This window comes from Bufo bufo, chromosome 8, assembly GCF_905171765.1.
Source record: "Bufo bufo chromosome 8, aBufBuf1.1, whole genome shotgun sequence".
NCBI lineage: Eukaryota > Metazoa > Chordata > Amphibia > Anura > Bufonidae > Bufo > Bufo bufo.
The window spans coordinates 12,125,405-12,145,273 of record NC_053396.1 but is presented as its reverse complement, the minus strand read 5'-3'; the positions used below and the strand labels follow the sequence as shown (position 1 = coordinate 12,145,273).

The 19,869-nt window shown below is 49.3% G+C and overlaps 2 protein-coding genes and 1 long non-coding RNA gene across 9 annotated transcripts in view; 1 reads left to right on the top strand and 2 right to left on the bottom strand.

Moving 5' to 3' along the window:
- PTPN18 (protein tyrosine phosphatase non-receptor type 18) overlaps positions 1-1,710 on the bottom strand; it is a 36,264-nt gene extending 34,554 nt beyond the window's left edge. The window contains exons 1-2 of the mRNA XM_040405577.1: positions 1,242-1,710; positions 210-745 (exon numbers count right to left, since the gene is read on the bottom strand). Of these exons, the coding sequence (XP_040261511.1) occupies positions 210-745; positions 1,242-1,710 (1,005 nt within the window). The remainder of the gene's footprint in view (positions 1-209; positions 746-1,241) is intronic.
- A 1,614-nt stretch (positions 1,711-3,324) lies between these two features.
- On the top strand, positions 3,325-5,301 carry LOC121009524. The gene is made up of 3 exons (XR_005780770.1): positions 3,325-3,628; positions 4,407-4,516; positions 5,176-5,301. It is a non-coding gene; the product is annotated as an uncharacterized LOC121009524 (long non-coding RNA).
- Positions 5,302-5,318: 17 nt separating this feature from the next.
- On the bottom strand, positions 5,319-15,904 carry MON1B (MON1 homolog B, secretory trafficking associated). Of its 7 annotated transcripts, none has more exons than XM_040442717.1 (7): positions 15,821-15,904; positions 12,882-13,023; positions 12,715-12,795; positions 10,870-11,703; positions 9,602-10,400; positions 7,104-7,251; positions 5,319-5,738 (listed from the first exon to the last, which is right to left on the bottom strand). In XM_040442717.1, exons 2-7 carry the CDS (start codon positions 12,889-12,891, stop codon positions 5,511-5,513), a joined length of 2,100 nt encoding a protein of 699 aa, XP_040298651.1. In that variant the 5' UTR covers positions 12,892-13,023; positions 15,821-15,904; the 3' UTR covers positions 5,319-5,510. The 7 variants fall into 7 exon arrangements, with proteins under 7 accessions (XP_040298651.1, XP_040298650.1, XP_040298653.1 ...); XM_040442716.1 differs by having other exon boundaries at positions 15,766-15,889; XM_040442718.1 differs by having other exon boundaries at positions 5,320-5,738; positions 10,870-11,700; positions 15,766-15,889.
- Between the last annotated feature and the right edge of the window lie 3,965 nt (positions 15,905-19,869).

The following is a 19,869-nucleotide window of genomic DNA, read 5'->3' as shown; positions in this document are numbered from 1 at the left end:
GAACGGACTTCTACCGACAGGGAGTGCATCCTGTCTAGGTCTTTGGGCTTGCGAGTCCAAGCTGCTAAGACCTCCTCCTGAAGAGGGCGTAAGTGCCATAAGGCCCACGGAACTGCCTCTGCAGATGCTGACATGTGGCCTAACATCCTCATAAGAACCCTTATGGAGACTCGTCTGGGTGGTATAAGAGACTGTGCGGCTTTTATTACTTTGTCCCTCCTTTGAGGGGACAGGTATAGGGTCATCAGTTGTGAATTGATCACAAAGCCCAAGAACGTTCTCGTGGTTGACGGGACTAAGTGCGACTTGTCCCAATTTATCAACCACCCCAGACCCTGGAGAATCTGGAGAGCTTGTTGAAGCTGACTCTGCAGGACGTCTGCGTTTGCGGCCTTTAAAAGCCAATCGTCCAGGTACGGTACGACTTCTAGCCCAAGGAGCCTTAAATGGGCGACCACAGGAGCCACTACCTTTGTGAAGGTGTGCGGAGCTGAGGATATGCCGAAGGGCAATACAGCAAACTGGTAGTGCTTCACTACCCCTTGCAAGGCCACAGCAACTCTGAGATATTTCCTGTGTGCTGGGCAGATGGGAACATGAAGGTAAGCATCCTTCAGGTCTATGGTTACCATCATATCTCCTGGGTTCAGGATGTTTAAGACAGAGCGAATGGTTTCCATCCGGAAACGCTTCTTCCTGATGAAGCGATTTAAATAACGTAAATCGATGATCATCCGCCAGTCTCCTGACGGTTTTGGCACCAAAAAGATGGGGGAATAAACCCCCTGCCGCCGTTCGCGAGGAGGAACCTCCTCTAATGCTCCTTTCTGTATATACTGGAGGACCGAGTCTTCCAGGATTAACTGTTTGTCGGGTGGTAGGGTCCTTGTTAGGACGAATTTGTCCCGAGGAAGGGAAATAAAATCTATTGTGTACCCTGACGCTATCACCTGTAGCACCCAAGGGTCTGGAATTTTTTGCACCCAAAAATCTTTGAATAGACTCAAACGTCCACCGACTGGGGGACTGAAAACTGTTCCTTCCTCGGGGACAACAGGGGGGAGGGGAGGGGGGTTGACGGCCTGTGGAGAGTCATAGATCAGGCTTGCGGTTTCCACGACCGCGACCCCTACCTCTTTTATTATTTTCAGAACGCCTCTGGGTTCTGCCTCCCCCCTGAAACCTTCCTCCTCCTCTACCCCTTTCTCGACCCCGAAAGGACTGCTGGGGGAGGGATTTACCCTTCTTGTCCGCTAGGTTCTCCATGAGAGCATCTAACTCGGAACCGAACAATCTACCAGGTTCGTAGGGAAGGGAGCAAAGGTTAAATTTGGACGTGTTGTCCGCCGCCCATGGTTTTAACCAGAGTGGGCGTCTACTGGCTGAAGAGAGCGCCATCGACTTGGCCGCTAATTTTAACTGTTGTTGGGAGGAGTCTGTTAAGAAATCGATCCCCAGTAGGAGGGTCTTGAATTGGTCCAAGACGTCGTCCCGGGCAACCCCAGAATCCAAGTCTGATTGGATTCTGAGAGTGCGAGCACGGATGAACTCCGATACCTCAGAGCACGCTATAGCAACCGAGGCAGAAGCGGAGGCAGCCGAGTAGTTGCGTCTAAGCGTGCACTCTGCTCGTCTATCTAAGGGGTCCTTTAGGTTGCTGCCGTCGTCTGAAGGCACTAGGGTTCTCTTGGAGAGCTTTGATATGGCCATATCCACCTTTGGAGGTGGAACCCAAACTAAGGAGTCCGCATCCTGTAGAGGGAACATTAGTTTGAATCTTTTTGTTAACACTGGCCCCTTCTCCGGGTGTTTCCACTCGGTTGCCATTAACTTCATTAAAGACTCGTCCACTTTAAAGGCCCTTGGCCCCCTAGAGGTGGACTGTGGAGCTTCCCCTTGCTCAACATCATGGTCCCTCGACCTTATGGAGCGCAATAGTCTCTGAGTCCTTTCGGCCGGAAAGAGGAAGGCCGAACTCTCCTCCTCAGAGGAAGAATTGTTCTCAATGGAGACGATGTCTTCAGACATGGGAACAGGACCAGGAGAAGCCTGTCTGGGCCTCTTGTTGGAGACTGCTCCCTTAATTTCGGCGATAGACGTATCCATGAACTGTTTCATCCATGAAAACATATCCACCATCGTTGGTTCTGGGTCCGCTCTGGGACGGCAGCCTGGACATCGATGGAATTCGTATGAATCCGGCAATGGGGTGCTGCAGGTGGAGCAGGCGAGATGTTTCTGCTTCTGGGTAGCTTTGCCTAGGACACAGAGCACAGAATAAGAATCTGGACCCAAATTGGTACAAAAAAAGGGGAAGCAGTACCTTACCGTGAGGTGGCGATGCCATCTTAGAAGCAAGCAAGGTGACTTCAAGGAAAACTTCCTGGCGCAGGAGTAATCAACAGCAGAAGTCAGTTGAGCTCAGAAAACTGAGAGCAACATTGACCTGCCTCACACAGGTGCCTTAAATAGCACAAGGGGGAGGAGCTTACCATCACTCCCCCACCCAGGGGGTGGAATCCCGGTTAGAAGGTATAAGTCTTTAATAATTATACATTATTCTCCCCATCTTATCACTTATTGGTGCCCCAGCAACCGGGGCACGAACTTTAAGCATATTGTTTTAAGCTGAAAGCGCTGAACACAGCGCTGAAGCCGGAGCCGCGGACCGGAAGTGACGAGTGTGACGCACTTCCGGTACACGCGCGATGCCGGCGGAGCGAAGCGACTGCTTCAGCGGCACACGTGGAGGGAGGCAGGGAGCCAAAACCGGCGCCATCTCCCCCCAGTAACAGGCAGAGCCTACCGATCGCTGCAGCAGCAGGACATCCAGGAGTAATCACCAGCAGATGGAGATTCACCGGAGGCACCCGAGGTAGGCGGAGACAGGTCAGGATACCTAGGAAAAGAAAAGGCAGAATTAAAGAACATAATAACCATTTTATAACTTTATGGTCAATACTGGGAGACTCCAGTAAGGAGTCTAGCCTGTCCTGGAGTCCACAGGACAATAAAAAAGCAACCCCGTCCAGTTGGGGCCGGGTTATATGGGGTAGGGGCTTAATTGGCTAATTGTTAATTAAGATACTTAGGCAGAAATTTTTGTTCATTAAAATTCCGCCTGTCCTGACCAGCTTCACAGGGGCAAATACCCCACTTGTGCTGCTGGTTAGGACGTAAGGGAAGCAGCAGTTGCAGAGAGAGCTGAGCCTCTAGGTGTAATGGTAACGCCCCCGTTGCTCCTAGAGGCTCATTTGCATATAATAAAACATAATTTCTCTTAGCAATGCGGGCACATATGAACATGGGACCAACACAGACGTCTTCAGCTGCCAAGTGCACATGTAACAGGTCAGCCAGTGTCATAGGTGCAAAACTGCTGACAGATGCCCTTTAACTGCAGTCACACCTGAGTGGAGCGGACCTCAGAACTAACATAAGGCAAAAATCACCTCAGTCAATGTAACCAGCAGCAGGAATAGATCGGGTCTGTATGTGTCCATCAGGTTATAGCTCATCTGTTGTCAGTCTGCAGGTCCAGTGTTGCCAGAGGGGCATCTTGTAAGAGATCTCGTTCCTTCCTTGTGGGTGCCGCTCACCGTGAAGCTGAGCCTCTCTCATCCTCAAGGTAACGCTACTCGGGCACCGGGGTAAATGTCCATCAGTCTATCCTCACCCTTCACATGTCTGGGGTAAAACACAGGGCAATGACCGGGAGCAAACCATTCATTCCCAGTAATTGTCTTCTCGAGTCAGCTGCATTTACTTGCAGCAACCATCCCTTCTGTATGAGGATGAACAATGGTTTCTGTGGTCATTCCTCCCTATACAGACGCCTGTTCACACACCGTCACATGACCATTATCTGTGCCTCATAAATGATTGCAGCACACTTACATGAGTCACCCACGAACGCTTGTTCGTAATAATCTGTCTAGGTAGAAACTGGTTTCATTGAAGAGATCCAGCTGAGGTATGGAGTCTTACAGGCGATGCTCCATGGAAAAAAGAAGGCAAAATTCCAGAAGGAAGAAAGCTGTCTCTATAGCGCCACCTATAGATGACTACCCTGAAAGTCAATCTCTCACTCATAAAAGAGCCTTGAAGCATAACTAGGTATATTAGCCAAACCAGATGCAGGCTTCACGGCTTTTTTACGGGTGACAGATTGACTCCCTATAGGTGACAGCTTTCCTCCTTTTGAAGGAGAAGTAATCTGCATAAATGGACAGTTAATGTAAAACACAAAAAACTCCATATGCTGCACCACCAGCAGGGGGAGCCCTATATAATGATTGTGATTATTGGAAATGCCAACCAAATGTGTGTGTCTAGCTCCGGTCTACATTTCTTGTGAACAGTTATGATTACTATTATTATACAGTGATGCTATGTTCCTACTACAGGCTATGACTGGAAATGGTTAGCGGAACAGCTGTCCATCCCTCGTGACTTTATTGACCTGTGGCAACAACAAGGTGGCGTCCCAGCCGACAAAGTACTGAAGGCCTGGCAGGTAGAGGATCAAATTCTTGGTAATGTAATGGAAGTAAATCGGGTGAATAGTCCTGACCCCTCAGACGGTCTGACACTGGCAGATATGGACTATGCCGACAACCCAGGTCTCTAGGTCAGAGAACGGGAGCCCTGGATGGGTTTGCAAGGCCAATTTCACACAAGCGTACTCCGTGCAAGAAATGGGCCTAGGAGGCATTTCCCATCCTGCTAGGACATGGACCCACAGCATTACAATGATTTATAATGCTGTGTGTTCCTGCCTGATCTCAACTCGATTGATTTGCTCTGACAGTGTTATGTGAGTGCAGTTCATTAGATCTGAGATCGGGCAGGAACACAGTTTTATAAATCGTTGTAAGGCTTCATTCACACATCCGCAATTCTGTTCCGCATTATGCGGAAGGGAATTGCGGAACCCATTAATTTCTATGGGGCCACATGATGTGCTGCCCGGGTCTGCAATTCCGATCCCATATTCTTGTCCGCATTTTCTATTAAGTGCCAGCGATGTGCGGTCCGCACACTGCCGGTGTCCGTGTTTTGCGGATCCGCAAAACACACACGGATGTGTGAATGGACCCTTATGCCCTGGGTCCATGTCATAGGAGCAGCATTCAGGACTAAATACATTGTGTGATGCTAAGCTTTCTCCTGCAGGTGAAGGTGAGTGAAGCCACCGTGGGCCGACTCTTTGATCTCCTGATTGAGCACCGGGAAGATCTGGCTGCCATGCTATGACGTGCAGGGCACTGAATGTCTTTTATATATTGAAATAAAGATATCATGTTTTTTTGAGGAGCAGCTTTATTGAGGACCACACTGATGAGAAAAGTTACAGGATGGGGGTAGACACCGGTCATGGGGATCGGTCATCTTACTCCAGATACTGTGCTTTGTTAGAGTCTATAGTCCATAGCGGAGGGGGAGGTCTTCAGAATGCAGTGGTTAGATGGCCTGGTATAGGCAGGTCCAGTGCGTACGGATCAATACCACTAGAGTCCGGTGAAGAAGCCGTTCTGAGAAGGATCAGGCCTATCGGTCCGGCTGGACTTAACCCCCTTCCCAGGGACGGGGGTGGTGGAATATTTTGGAGGGTAACGTATGAACAGACGATCTTCCTCCCTCTTGATCCAGCGTAGGAGCTTGGTTATGACATTTATTGCACCCACCTTAGTCACTAAGGAGCTGAACGCCGTGTACAGTTCAAACTTGCTGGTGACCTGTAGAGGTAAAAACACAAGATGAGCCCAGTGGTATCTTACATTACGGCTGCAGCACACATGGATGGCCAGAAAATCCACATAAGTATTGGATATGGCTTCAAAAAGGCTGCAGACTGAAATCTAAGTGATAATAGGACTGGATTCAGTCGCTATTTCCCCCCATCATCCATTCTACCAGAATCTATTCCCTTTACAACATTATGTTTTTGCGAACAGTCTCTCTTAATTCTGATAGCAAACAGCCCCCCATTCAGAAACATGGAGGCAAACAATGAGGGGTAATAGGCGGTGTCGGGTATGTTGGAGCCGCTTATCTGTCCTGTTTAAATAACATGAATGTACAACCCAAAACTTCCCAGAAATAGGGATCAGCAAATTAAGCATTAGGGGTTAATACACACGACCAGGCTTGTGCGCAATGCACGGATACCGACCGTGTGCCCGCCGTCTGCAGACACGGACTCATTCGTCCATGATTCGCATCCACTACTACTTTTTTGCGGTGCGGGGGCACGGACAGAAAACCTGCTGAACCACTTCGTAGCACTTCCGATCCGTGCCTCTATTACGCACCATATCATCCAGATTGCAGACCCCTTCAAGCTGTTTGCGGGACGCAATACGGGGCACCAGCCGACAACGGATGTGTGCATGAGCCTCAAGCGTGTATGTGCAGATTCGTCATTTACATGAATAATAATTTAAGTGTAGAACAGATAGCACACGGACTGATCCCCGACACATTCGCATGTCCGATTTATTTTCACAGAACATTGGTTTGTGCAGAGGAATTCGCAGCACTAATAATCGCACTATTTTGGTCCGATTTTCACACTAGACTTGATCGAGTCAAAGGGTCCGTTTTACACAGATGATTGCTGGGCGTTATTCCGTGTTTATGACGTACTGACGGGGAAAAAAGGACAAAACATAATAGAACGTAGAGACCATACTGATTCCACACAGGAGTAAAATGGTCTGTATTTAGCAGCCGGCGCAAGGAGCGATTTTCCCATCAGATAAGAATGCAATCATTAGGACGTATGGTATGAGAAAGATAAAATTACACTCAGGCCTAGAAAATGGCTTTATTTTTTTTAAAGGGGTTGTCTGGTTTCCTATATCGATGACCTATTCTCAGGACAGCTGCTACGTTGAAAGCGAGCCGGTAAACGGCGAGGAGAACGCAGCGCTCAAAATCTCTTCAAACAGCCGATCATCGGGGGTGTCGGGAGTCATCAATATAGGAAACTGGACAATTGTGTTCAAATTGTCCCTTATTGCTAATAGCATTACTGTTCCCATCAGCCATGACCATAAAATACCGCCTAAGTACACCCCAAACACAGAAGTATAAGTCACCCAGGCTAGCAGCGTCTCCTTCTCGGCCACGTGGTAAATGAGCCGCAGGGGTCTGGCCGAGCTGTGGATGCGGCAGTGCAGATATCGGTAGAGATCAAAGAGCCTCTGCTGCTCCTCCTCACTGCAGTACGGGCCGTCTGCTTCAGGGCTGCGAGGGGAGAGAGGAAAGGACACGTCAGAAGCAAAACTAATCATTTTGATATTAAAAATACATTTGCAATAGGAATTAAAAAAACGTATATTTTCTCGTGGGCATACTCTCGCTGTATTCCCTGGCTTAAGAGGCGACACTATTCACTTGTTCCCAAGTTGCATCGTGTGACTGTTGCAGCCCAAAATGGTTTAAGACTCAACTCAATAACTCTTTCTGGGTCGGCTTGGACTATGTTAACACATACAACTTGTGGCTCAGATACCCTGCCCTCATTAGTGGAGCCTGTATGGAGAGATGCTTATACTGGATGGTAGACTTAGGCTGAGTTCACACGGGCGAGTATTCCGCGCGGGTGCGATGCGGGAGGTGAACGCATTGCACCCGCACTGAATCTGGACCCATTCATTTCTATGGGGCTGTGCACATGAGCGGTGATTTTCACGCATCACTTGTGCGTTGCGTGAAAATCGCAGCATGCTCTATTTTGTGCGTTTTCCACGCAACGCAGGCCTCATAGAAGTGAATGGGGCTGCTTGAAAATCGCAAGCAAGTGCGGATGCGGTGCGATTTTCACGCACGGTTGCTAGGAGACGGTCGGGATGGAGACCCGATCATTATTATTTTCCCTTACAACATGGTTATAAGGGAAAATAATAGCATTCTGAATACAGAATGCATAGTAAAATGGCGCTGGAGGGGTTAAATTAAAAAAATAAAATAAATTTAACTCGCCTTAATCCACTTGCTCGCGCAGCCGGCATCTATTCTGTCTCCTTCTTTGCTGTGTGCAGGAAAAGGACCTGTGGTGACGTCACTCCGCTCATCACATGATCCATCACCATGGTAAAAGTCCATGTGACGGACCATGTGATGACCAGAGTGACGTCACCACAGGTCCTTTTCCTGCACACAGCTAAGATTAGGACAGAAGCGATGCCGGCTGCGCGAGCAAGTGGATTAAGGCGAGTTAAAAAATGTTACTTTTTTTTTTAACCCCTCCAGCGCCATTTTACTATGCATTCTGTATTCAGAATGCTATTATTTTCCCTTATAACCATGTTATAAGGGAAAATAATACAATCTACAGAACACCTAACACAAACCCGAACTTCTGTGAAGAAGTTAGGGTACCAAACATGCCGATTTTTCTCACGCGCGTGCAAAACGCATTACAATGTTTTGCACTCACGCGGAAAAACCGTGCATGTTCCCGCAACGCACCCGCACCTTTTCCCGCAACGCCCGTGTGAAAGAGGCCTTACAGCTAATGTCCTTTATACGATTATCCAATTCAAATGCTTAAATGGGTTTCCCAGGACTTAGAAATGGATAGGTCATCAAATAATCGGCGGGGTTGGGGGGGGGGGGGGTCAGATGCCCGGCAATTCCTGATCAGCTGTCTGAACTGTATAGAAAGCACACAGCGCAGGATATTGCTGGGTATTACAGCTCAGGCCCATTCAGATGAATAGGACGGAGCTGCAGAACTGCCACGTGACTGAAGGACATGACTTCTCTTCCAACAGCTGATCAGCATGGCTGCCCCCACCAATCTGATATGAAAGGGGTTGGTGGCATATGGCTAGGATATGCCACCAATGTCAGATAGGCCAGAGGTAGGACCTGCACCTATCTCCAGAACAGGACCCCTAAAGTGAACAAGGGCACACCATGTAAGCGCAGCTATCCTCCATTCTCTGGCGCTCAGCTATTTTCGGAATAGAGAGGTGGCTGCACCCTTTCTGATGTGACAGACCGCTCAGGGAAGACTGGTTCTAAAAGAAGAGACTGCAGCTGAGGCATGGACTCTTAGGCTGAGTTCACTTCAGCGTTCAGCCTTTCCGCTCTCCGGAGAACGGAAAGGACGGATTCGGACATAAATGAGCCGAACGGACCCTATAGACTATAATGGGGTCCGTTAGGTTTCCGCTCAGAAGATGATTTTGGAGCGGAGACAAAAGTCCTGCGCGCACAACTTTTGTCTCCGCTTTAAAATCATCTTCTGAGCAGAAACCTAACGGACCCCAATATAGTCTATGGGGTCCGTAGGCTCAGTTATGTGCCGAATCCGTCCTTTCCGTTCTCCTGCTCCTATAACGGAGAAGGAGAACGGAAAGGCTGAACGCTGATGTGAACTTTTACTGACCATGTACCATGGGAAAAAAGCATGCTCACTAGTGCCTCCTACTGAAAACTACCATTTTGAAGGCTGCGTCTGGTTCGGCTAATACCCCTAGTCATTTTACACTGCTCTTTTATCGAACAGAGATTGACTTACGGGTATAGCTCTGCCCTGGAGAGACTCGTTACCTGCTCTATTTCCCTGTCAGACACAATGAAGTACCTGGTAAATTGCGGGAGCTGTCTGTAGGTGTCTGGGATGTCAAGGGGCTTGTACACAAAGTGCAAGAGCTCAGGGACCCCTACAAGTGATACACTATATGAGCAGCAGCGGAGGGCCCCAGCCAATGCCTGCAGAGAGTTCTGTGCTTCCATGGCCTCCTGGATCTTCTTCTTACAGCCAGACACGGCGTAGAAAGACTCTTTATCCGTGGAGAGCAGCACCAAACACACGGTGCACTCGGGGTCCAAATAGGAGATGTAGGCATAAAAGTAACCGTCAGGGTTAAATCGAGGAAGGCAGATAGGAGTCCAGATCTCCCCCGCCTGAAAGGCAGAGGAGGCACTGATGAGGTTGAGCAGAAGCTGCAGGTCTGCCGGGTCCAGGCGGCAATCCTCAATGACTGCCCGTTCCTGCACCACGGTCACAAGCTGCTGCTCGGCTACTAAGATGGAGAACACCAGATTGGGAGTGATGGCCTTGGTTAGAATGGAGCTCAAAGAGTCCCGCAATGGACTGGGCAAGGCCACACACCGCACGGCCCCAAGGAGAAAGCCAGGGTCAGTATCTAGCAAGTCCAGCAGGCTATCCAGGATCTTTTCAGAGCCGGCAAGGAGACGCCGCAGGTCGTAATTCTTCTTGCGCTCGAATATCCGAGCCACACTGGCCTGGGTGAGCATGCTGATTATCTGGTAGTAAACGTACTGCAGCTCCTTCCTTAGCTGCTCTTCTGACTGAGGGGCCCGAGACACGGACACCAATACAAGGGGCCCCTCCTGCAGGAAGACGACTTTCTGTTTGTCTGCAAAAAAAGAAAGAACAATCAGCCGCGCGGCTTCAAGAAAGAGGTTATACATGTTTGAGTTAGGAAGAGACAGAACACGTGAAATATTAATAAGAGCTGAGATTTCACCTTCAAATACAGTCCAATCTGAACCATACATCAGGGCACACTAATTGTTTCGTCAGAGACATTGGTGGCATATCACTTGGGTATCCCACCTCTGGGACACCCCCCATATCGCCAGAACGGGATCCCCGAAATGAACAAAGAGCATCTGCAGCACGTGTATTTATTTCTATGCAACTTCCGAAAAGTGAATAGAGCGGTGGCCGCGCACGGTGGCTCTCCGTTCATTTCTATAGGACTTCTAAAAGCAGCCAAGCCGTTGCGTCTGTCAGACATTGGTGGCGTATTGCTAGGATAGGACACCAGTGTCTCAGATGAGACAACCCCTTTAATAAAAGAATGGGTTAAAGAGGTCACATACCAGAATGGATGGAGCGGATGGAGTTATTTCCACTCTGAACAAAACTGACCAGCGCCATCATTACGCCCATGGTGGAAGACAGGGCCTCTTCATTACCGTACCGGGAGTAAATAGGCTTTCCTGCCTCGCTCAAGACAAAGACGTGTTTCCGCTTTGTGCGCCAGCTCTCTGCTGTGACGTCCTCCTCTCGCTGAACAGGGGTAGATGGTGGAGACGCTTCGGAAGTCACACTTCCCACCACTGAGGAGATACCAGGAAAATCACCAGAGTCCTCCAAGGTATTATCGGAGGCAGAATCTGTTTGTTCCTTGTGGTCGTCTTCCTGTTGCTCAGGGTTGGCCTCATTAGCAGTGCCCTCAGGGTTGCAGGATGGCTCTTCACCCATAGTCTGCATGGGCTGTGGTGGCTGGCTGCCATCATACAGTAGGCCGCCATCTGTACCTACTGCACCGCATTGCTGTAAATGTTCACTTACGCCTAACCTCCCCTCATCATCTACAGTTGTCACCTCCTGGTCCATCCGTAAAACTGCATTGAAGGGTTCTAATGCTTCTATTAAGCCTCCGCTTTTCAAACTGCTTTGCCCAAGACTGGGAACCCGTTCTGTCTCGTCATCAGTTTCTGCGGTCTTGTCCTCCAGAGGACCGTCCAAGCTATCGCCTTGCACGTTGGCGGCATCAGTGCCCTCCTTTAAAAGACAGGGGTGGGGATTGTTCTTGGGATCATGTGCGACACCGCGAGGACACTCCTTGTCTGGCTCCGAGACCTCAGATGGTGACGGCAAAGTCTGAAGGCCATCGCTTGCTTCATTTTGTACATATTCCTGGTGATCTGTTGGAGAAAAACGTCACTCGCACATGGATTCAAGAATATGACAATCACCCTATGATATGAACTAGTTAAAAAATCGCGGTTGCCGTAATGTTGAATTTAGGAGGCATCTACAGAGGAACGAGACATCCCATACCCAGTATCCATTGGTATTTTACGCCTACACCTCGTCCATAAGCTTTGGTCTGTCAGAGATTCCATATAACGCTGCACGTGGCGGCGAATGATGTGGACACTTATTATAAGTCAATATGGTGTCTGCTATGTGATGGATCAGTCACGGAATTTTGGCCTCTGTTATAAATGGAAGCCACAATGCAGAACAGAGACAACGAGAAGAGATTACAACACTCCGGCTGTCGAGCTCCTCAAGTGGTCAGCACTAATGTCTCATCCTATCCAAGAACCAAAACCTTTTGTGGTGAGGAGGGAAGAGCTTTGGCTTCTTGTTGTTGAGGAAATACTGAGAAATATTCTGTTTTAGAGAAGTTCCTTCACAGCAGAAATACAGGGAACTGCTCGCACAATAAAAAAAATCCCAGAATTCTTTCTATACGTGTGAACGAGGTTGTATAGGTGCATGGGACGTGGACTGCACGTGGTTCTAGCATAAAATTTTCACCAAAGTCTGCAACGTACCCTTCTCATCCCAAACATTTAGGACATCACTGCAGGAACCCATCGCGTTTCAATGGGCCCAACCGGGGCCACTGCATCCAGACTGAGTATATGAAAACAGCTGAGCTCACAGAAGCCACGTAGCACGTGGAGCTCAACTGACTCCATAGACCTAGCCGCCTCTAGCAGACTGGATGATGTGGCGGCCAGTGGGATGGGGTTGAGGGCACCCAATTCCAGAGATAGACGTGGGTCCCACATCTATCAGACATTCACGGCTCATCCTGGACTCATGTACCTGCCGAAAGGGAGAAGACTATGGCAGATGCTGATAACTAGGTTCTGCTACAGACATGGAATATTCACACCCAGCAATGTGATTCTCCCATTACTCACCAGTCTCCAGCTCCGCTTTTTCTCCTACAAGGTCAGGTGATTGCGAGTCTTCGGCCATCATCCCCACATTTCTGCTGGCACCTTACAAGACAGATATACAGACATCAGCTCAGCGCCCGGCAGCGGCAGCCATGCAATATTGCGTCCTCAGAGACGCCGCTGTTCACCTGGGAACATCAGACACGTCTTTCCTGGTCGCCTTTCTTAGGTGAAACGTTACTCGTGTCTGGTACAAACAGCCCGCTCCCTTTTATTTGCATAGTGGGGCGACTTCTCGTCTTCAGGAAATGGTCGCTCTATATATATACCCTGTAAACAAATTTGCTGGTTTTTATCCTCAAATAGGAAGCCAATAAGGAGGTTACTGATGAGATTCCCTCCATTAGTCCGTGCAATACAAGGTAACGATGCCTAGACACCCAGACTGTGGAGGATGGGGGTGGGGGTCCTAACCGCTAGGAAGAGATTGCTCTGCCTGCACCCATCAAGTGCCCGTCCTGTCCTGGTGACTGGGTGTCTGTAACACATGACATTGTGCTCATCTAATTTACGATCACATGAGCCCTTGAGGCACAAAATCCAACCCCGCCTAAAATCTGAGGTAGACATTTCAGAAAGTTGTTAATCCCTGGATTGTATGAGCTCATGACTGATGGCGGATAATAGTAAGCAGCACAGGTGCAGTCCCATGTCACAAATTCTGAGCAAATCCCACAATTCTATCTACAACTCTGTGATCCTGAAGAAGACGGCAGCAACTCGGTAACAGGCAGCCTTCTCCATGGTGGGCACAATGTCCCTTTTAGGCCTCTCTCCACCGTGACGTGGCTGATAAACACGGAGCAATTGTTTGAAATCAACTCCACAACAGTATAGGAAGATCAGACAGCCGTCAGATGTGGCGCCCCCTGAAGCGTTAGGCCACAGGGGGGTGATTTTCCTGTAAAGTTTCACGTATTAGGCTCCATTCACATGTCCGCAATTCCGTTCTGCATTTTGCGGAACGGAATTGCGGATCCATTCATTTCTATGGGGCCGCACGATGTGCTGCCCGGATCCGGGAATGCGTACCCGCACATCCGGGTCCACAATTCTGATCCCGAAAAAAATAGAACATTAGAACATGTCCTATTCTTGTCCGCAATTGCGGACAAGATTAGGCATTTTCTATTAAGTGCCGGCGATGTGCGGTCCACAAAATGCAGAATGCACATTGCCAGTGTCCTGGATCCGCAAAACACACATGGACGTGTGAATGGACCCTTACGTGCAGATTTGAGGCTGATTTCACCCTGTGCCGTGGGGAAAAGCCACGGCACAAACTGACACTGGATAAATACAAGACGTTGGATATCCGATCGCTAAGACCCCCACTGATCAACAGAACAGAGCACCCTGGTCCTCTAGTCGTAGGGGGGGGGGGGGGGGGGGGTTTGAATGGTGCGGCCATCGAGCATGAGCCCTGACCCTCTATTCATAGCCTATGGCGCTCAGGTGTTTCCGTCAATGTCACAGACTATGAATGGAGTGGCAGGACTCGAGGGTGGCATGTTCTGGGGATCAGTGGGGGTCTGACCGCAGGGCAGGACTCGAGGGTAGCATGTTCTGGGGATCAGTGGGGGTCTGACCGCGGGGCAGAACTGGAGGGTGGCATGTTCTGGGGATCAGTGGGGGTCTGAACGCAGGGCAGGACTGGAGGGTGGCATGTTCTGGGGATCAGTGGGGGTCTGAACGCAGGGCAGGACTCGAGGGTAGCATGTTCTGGGGATCAGTGGGGGTCTGACCGCGGGGCAGGACTCGGGGTAGCATGTTCTGGGGATCAGTAGGGGTCTGACCGCAGGGCAGGTCTCGAGGGTAGCATGTTCTGGGGATCAGTGGGGCTCTGACCGCAGGGCAGGACTCGAGGGTAGCATGTTCTGGGGATCAGTGGGGATCTGACTGCAGGGCAGGACTCGAGGGTGGCATGTTCTGGGGATCAGTGGGGGTCTGACTGTGGGGCAGGACTCGAGGGTGGCATGTTCTGGGGATCAGTGGGGGTCTGACTGCGGGGCAGGACTCAAGGGTAGCATGTTCTGGGGATCAGTGGGGGTCTGACCGCGGGGCAGGACTCGAGGGTGGCATGTTCTGGGGATCAGTGGGGGTCTGACCGCGGGGCAGGACTCGAGGGTGGCATGTTCTGGGGATCAGCGGGGGTCTGACCGCAGGGCAGGACTCGAGGGTGGCATGTTCTGGGGATCAGTGGGGTCTGACTGTGGGGCAGGACTCGAGGGTGGCATGTTCTGGGGATCTGACTGTGGGGCAGGACTCGAGGGTGGCATGTTCTGGGGATCAGTGGGGGTCTGACTGCGGGGCAGGACTCGAGGGTGGCATGTTCTGGGGATCAGTGGGGGTCTGACAGCGGGGCAGGTCTCGAGGGTGGCATGTTCTGGGGATCAGTGGAGGTCTGACCGCGGTGCAGGACACGAGGGTGGCATGTTCTGGGGATCAGTGGAGGTCTGACCGCGGGGCAGGACACGAGGGTGGCATGTTCTGGGGATCAGTGGTGGTCTGACTGCGGGGACCCCCAGCACTTATCACCTATTCAGTGGGTAAATGCTTCAGACTTGAATACCTCCCGCCCATCATGACATAATGAACCGTTCTGAAACTTTCTAATATACTTTGCCCTTTTATTACTAGCAATTTTCAGTATCTGTTTGCTGTCAGTGAACGGAGATATCCTTGTTTTCCCCCAGACCAAGCCCTAGTTCACAGCTGAGTATTTGCTACAATTGTATCCTTTTGGACAGAGCTCGGACTGATACATTCTGCCTGCAGGGATACTTTGTAGCAAACTGTCAGGAAGGGGGGAGTGAAGCTCCTCAGCAGGAAGTCTCAGGATGTAAACAAGATGTTTCTTTCACTGACAGCAAGCAGATAATGTAACCACGAGGTGAAACACTAAGTTATTACAATGACTAAGCTTTATTTACATAATCCTGGAAACCCCCTTTAAATCTCTAGAGATGAGCGGTGCCCCCGTCTATCACTGCAGAGCTACACAACATTCACAGACAACATATGGGGGTCCCTCAGCTCCGCGCCCCCCTATAGAGCCCCAGTATACCGGACATAGGGGCTCCGCGCCCGGCCGCTCAGCGTAGATGTTAGATCCTCGTAAGCTGCAGGACCTTTGATGATGTCATGATCATGTGACCAGTCATATGGGTGGGAGGAGCCACAGTGTGACCAGTCATATGGGTGGGAGGAGCCAGGCTGTGGGCTGCTGGCGCCTTTATGATCCACGCCTGATGTTGGCTTCAAAAACTGCAGCGCCCTTAGAATTCCGGCACCTTAGGGGTTAATGCCGGGATGTGTAGAGGACTCTATGGCCTCATTCACACAAACAAGATGTACAGCGTGTAGCATGGCTGTGTGTGTGCATGTAGCAGAGCTGAGGGGGCTTCATGTGTATGCAGCAGAGCTGAGGGGGCTTTATGTGTATGCAGCAGAGCTGAGGGGGCTTCATGTGTATGCAGCAGAGCTGAGGGGGCTTCATGTGTATGCAGCAGAGCGGAGGGGGCTTCATGTGTATGCAGCAGAGCGGAGGGGGCTTCATGTGTATGCAGCAGAGCTGAGGGTGCTTCATGTGTATGCAGCAGAGCTGAGGGTGCTTCAGGTGTATGCAGCAGAGCTGAGGGTGCTTCAGGTGTATGCAGCAGAGCTGAGGGTGCGTCATGTGTATGCAGCAAAGATAGGTGTATAGTGTGAATCCAGAACAGCAGTGTGTGTGTGTGTGTGTGTGTGTGTATGTAGCAGATCTGTATGCGACAGAGGAATGTATAATGTGCACAGTGCAGCTGTGTATGTAAAATGTGCAACACAGATGTGCCACTCAGAGCTGTGTGTGTGTAGCAGAGCTCTGTATGTAAAATGTGTAACACAGTGATATATAATGTGCCACTCAGAGCTGTGTGTGTATGCTGTGCATGTAGCAGAGCTGTGTATGTAAAATGTGCAGAAATCCTGATGCTCTGAAAAAGAGCAAGCAATATAAAACATTGTAGTTTGATACGTTTTAACCCCTAAAGACTTATTTTCATTTTTACATTAGCCATAACCTTATTACTTTTCCGTTCACAGTCATATGAGGGCCTATTTTGTACAGGACAAGATACATTTTTTTAAATGCCGCCACTTAATTTACCAATGTTTTTTAAAAAAACACACAATTCTGCCAAGGTTTTTGAGTGTTTGGCGTTCACTAAAAATGCCATCTTTATTCTGCGGCTCAATGCGATACTAAACTTGTATAGTTTTTATTTGGTTTAATTACGGTGCTTAAAAAAATTACTTTTCTATATTCCGTATTTTGCGGAACAGAACAGCCGGCCCCTGATAGAACAGCCCTATAATTTTCTATAATGCGGACAATAATAGGACGTGTTTTATTTTTTGCGGAATGGTTGTGCAGACGTACGGAAATGAAAAGCACAGTCATTTCTGTTTTTTTGAGGCCCCATTTAAGTAAATGGTTCTGCCTTCGGGCCGCAAAAAAACCGGACGTGGGGAAAAAAAATAAGTTTGTGTGCATGAGCCCTAAATAAAAGTGTGTTGCTGTTGGTCCTCGCCGATCCTCTGTCTTAGGCCTTGTGCACACGGCCCTGTCCGTATTGCAGCCCGCAAACCACAATATACCAGCCCAGGCCGTGTGCACACCGCGTAACGGATGCGGACCCATTCACTTAAATGGATCCGCAATCGAGAAGGTGCGGAACGGAGGCACGGAACCCCATGGAAGCACTACGGAGAACTTGTTCTATTTTTTTGCGGTGCAGACGGATCACGGACCCATTTAACGTTGAACATGATGCCCGTGCATTGGCGGAGCGCAAATTGCGGTCCCCAATGCATTCAGTTTCCTTTCCGTCCTAATAGAAGTCTATGGGCAGAAGAACGGATCCGTCCTCCTTCCGTCTTATGGATTCCGTTATAACCATGTTCTAATGGAAAGCCATAACGGAATCCCTAACACTAGTGTGAACCCACCCTACGTGGCATTCTTAGTAACGGTACTGACCCGGAGAGTAACCTCATCATGTTTGTGATTGCTGAAAAATGTAGGATGTAAAAACGTAGTATTGTTGTTGTTTTTTTCCTATCTCCCATCCAGAAAGGGTTAATGAAAGTTACGTGTACCCCAAAATGGTGCCATTAAAAACTGCAACTTGTCCTACAAAAGCCAAACCCTCATACGGCTACATAGACAGAAAAATAAAAAAATTATAGCTCTTTTTAAAAAATCCCTTGGTCAATAGGGCCCTAAACAGGCTGGTCATGGAGGATTAATTATGTAAAATACCCTCACAACACCTCAGTTCAGGGGGTCGGGGTCTTGTGAGCCGGCATGTGGTTACTATATGTGGCCCCATTGGAAACCAGTGTAATAAGATCAGATATGTTAGTGATGGGCCTTGGTTTGCCTCATCCGCACAGACTTTGTACATTCCCCTTCCCTTCAAGATGGAGTTCATGACATCACAATCCACGGCTGACCTCTGTCCACTGAATATGCAAATCCCATGACATCACAATCAAGTGCCCTCCTTCATCCACTGAATATGCAAATCTGATGACATCACAATCAAGTGCCCTCCTTCATCCACTGAATATGCAAATCAGATGACATCACAATCACCAATGACATCATAGAGTTCCTTTTTACAGTTCCGAGACTCCTGAAGCTCAGTCTTTGCAGACACTTCAAACTGGCGCGACACTTCTGTGTTATTTGCAAGTTTGGATGTAAATTTACTTTATTTTTTTTACGTCTTTTGGACTCGTTGACAATGAGCTCCAGGAAAAGACGTAGAGGGAGGAAGAAAGAGGAGGCCGCGGCCGAAAACGAGGAGGAGAAAGATTCAGAACGAGTTCCACATAAGAGACCCAGGATCGGGACCGAAAAAGAAGCACCAGGTGGAAAAACGCCGTCCAGTCCATCACCGCCAAAGAGGAAAAGATCAAGCGAGCAACTTGACGGTAGCAAAACCGGAGAACCCAGACAGGGTAAGAAAAAAATCAAAAGTGAGGAACCTGTGCTAGCCCTCAGCCAGTCCTGCTCCGGCCTCCAGAGAGTTTGCGCCTCTTTAAAGGGAACCTGTCACCGGGATTTGATGTATAGAGCTGAGGACATGGGTTACTAGATGGCCGCTAGCACGTCCGCAATACCCACTCCCCATAGCTCTGTGTGCTTTTATTGTGTATAAAAACCGATTTGATACATATGCAAATGAACCTGTGATGAGTCAGAGCTTGAAAATATGACTCTTCTCTGGTCACACAAGTAAGATATGACTCTTTTATGTTAATTTACATATGTATCAAATCAGTTTTTTTACACAATAAAAGCACACAGAGCTATGGGGACTGGGTATTGCGGATGTGCAGTGGCGTAACAACCGGGGAAGCAGCTGCTTCGGGGCCCGGCGTCCCGGCAGCGTGTGTGACAGTTTATTTTCAAGTTAGTTAAATATTGATTATTGTCTTAATGTTCAGGGCCCCTTCACAGCAGCAGCGGCTGACCAGGCCCCCTCGCTAATGTGATCTAATCTTACGGTCTTCTGATGTGTCTGGGATTCGAACCCACAACCTCCAATGTATCAGTGGCAAAGCGTTTACCCTCACAACCATAAAGGCTGCAATACAACTGATTGAAAAAATATGAGACTTCTACTGTTATAGCTGGCTAAGGCTACTTTCACACTAGCGTTCGGGTGTCCGCTCGCGAGCTTCGTTTGAAGGGGCTCACAAGCGGCCCCCGAACGCATCCGTCCAGCCCTAATGCATTCTGAGTGGACGCGGATCCGCTGAGAATGCATCAGTCTGTTCAGCCTCCGCTCCGCTCAGCAAGCGGACACCTGAACGCTGCTTGCAGCGTTCAGGTGTCCGCCTGGCCGTGCGGAGGCAAGCGGATCCGTCCAGACTTACAATGTAAGTCAATGGGGACGGATCCGCTTGAAGATGACACAATATGGCTCAATCTTCAAACGGATCCGTCCCCCATTGACTTTCAATGTAAAGTCTGGACGGATCCGTTCAGGCTACTTTCAGACTTACAATTTTTTTTAAACTATAATGCAGACGGATCCGTTCTGAACGGATACAAACGTCTGCATT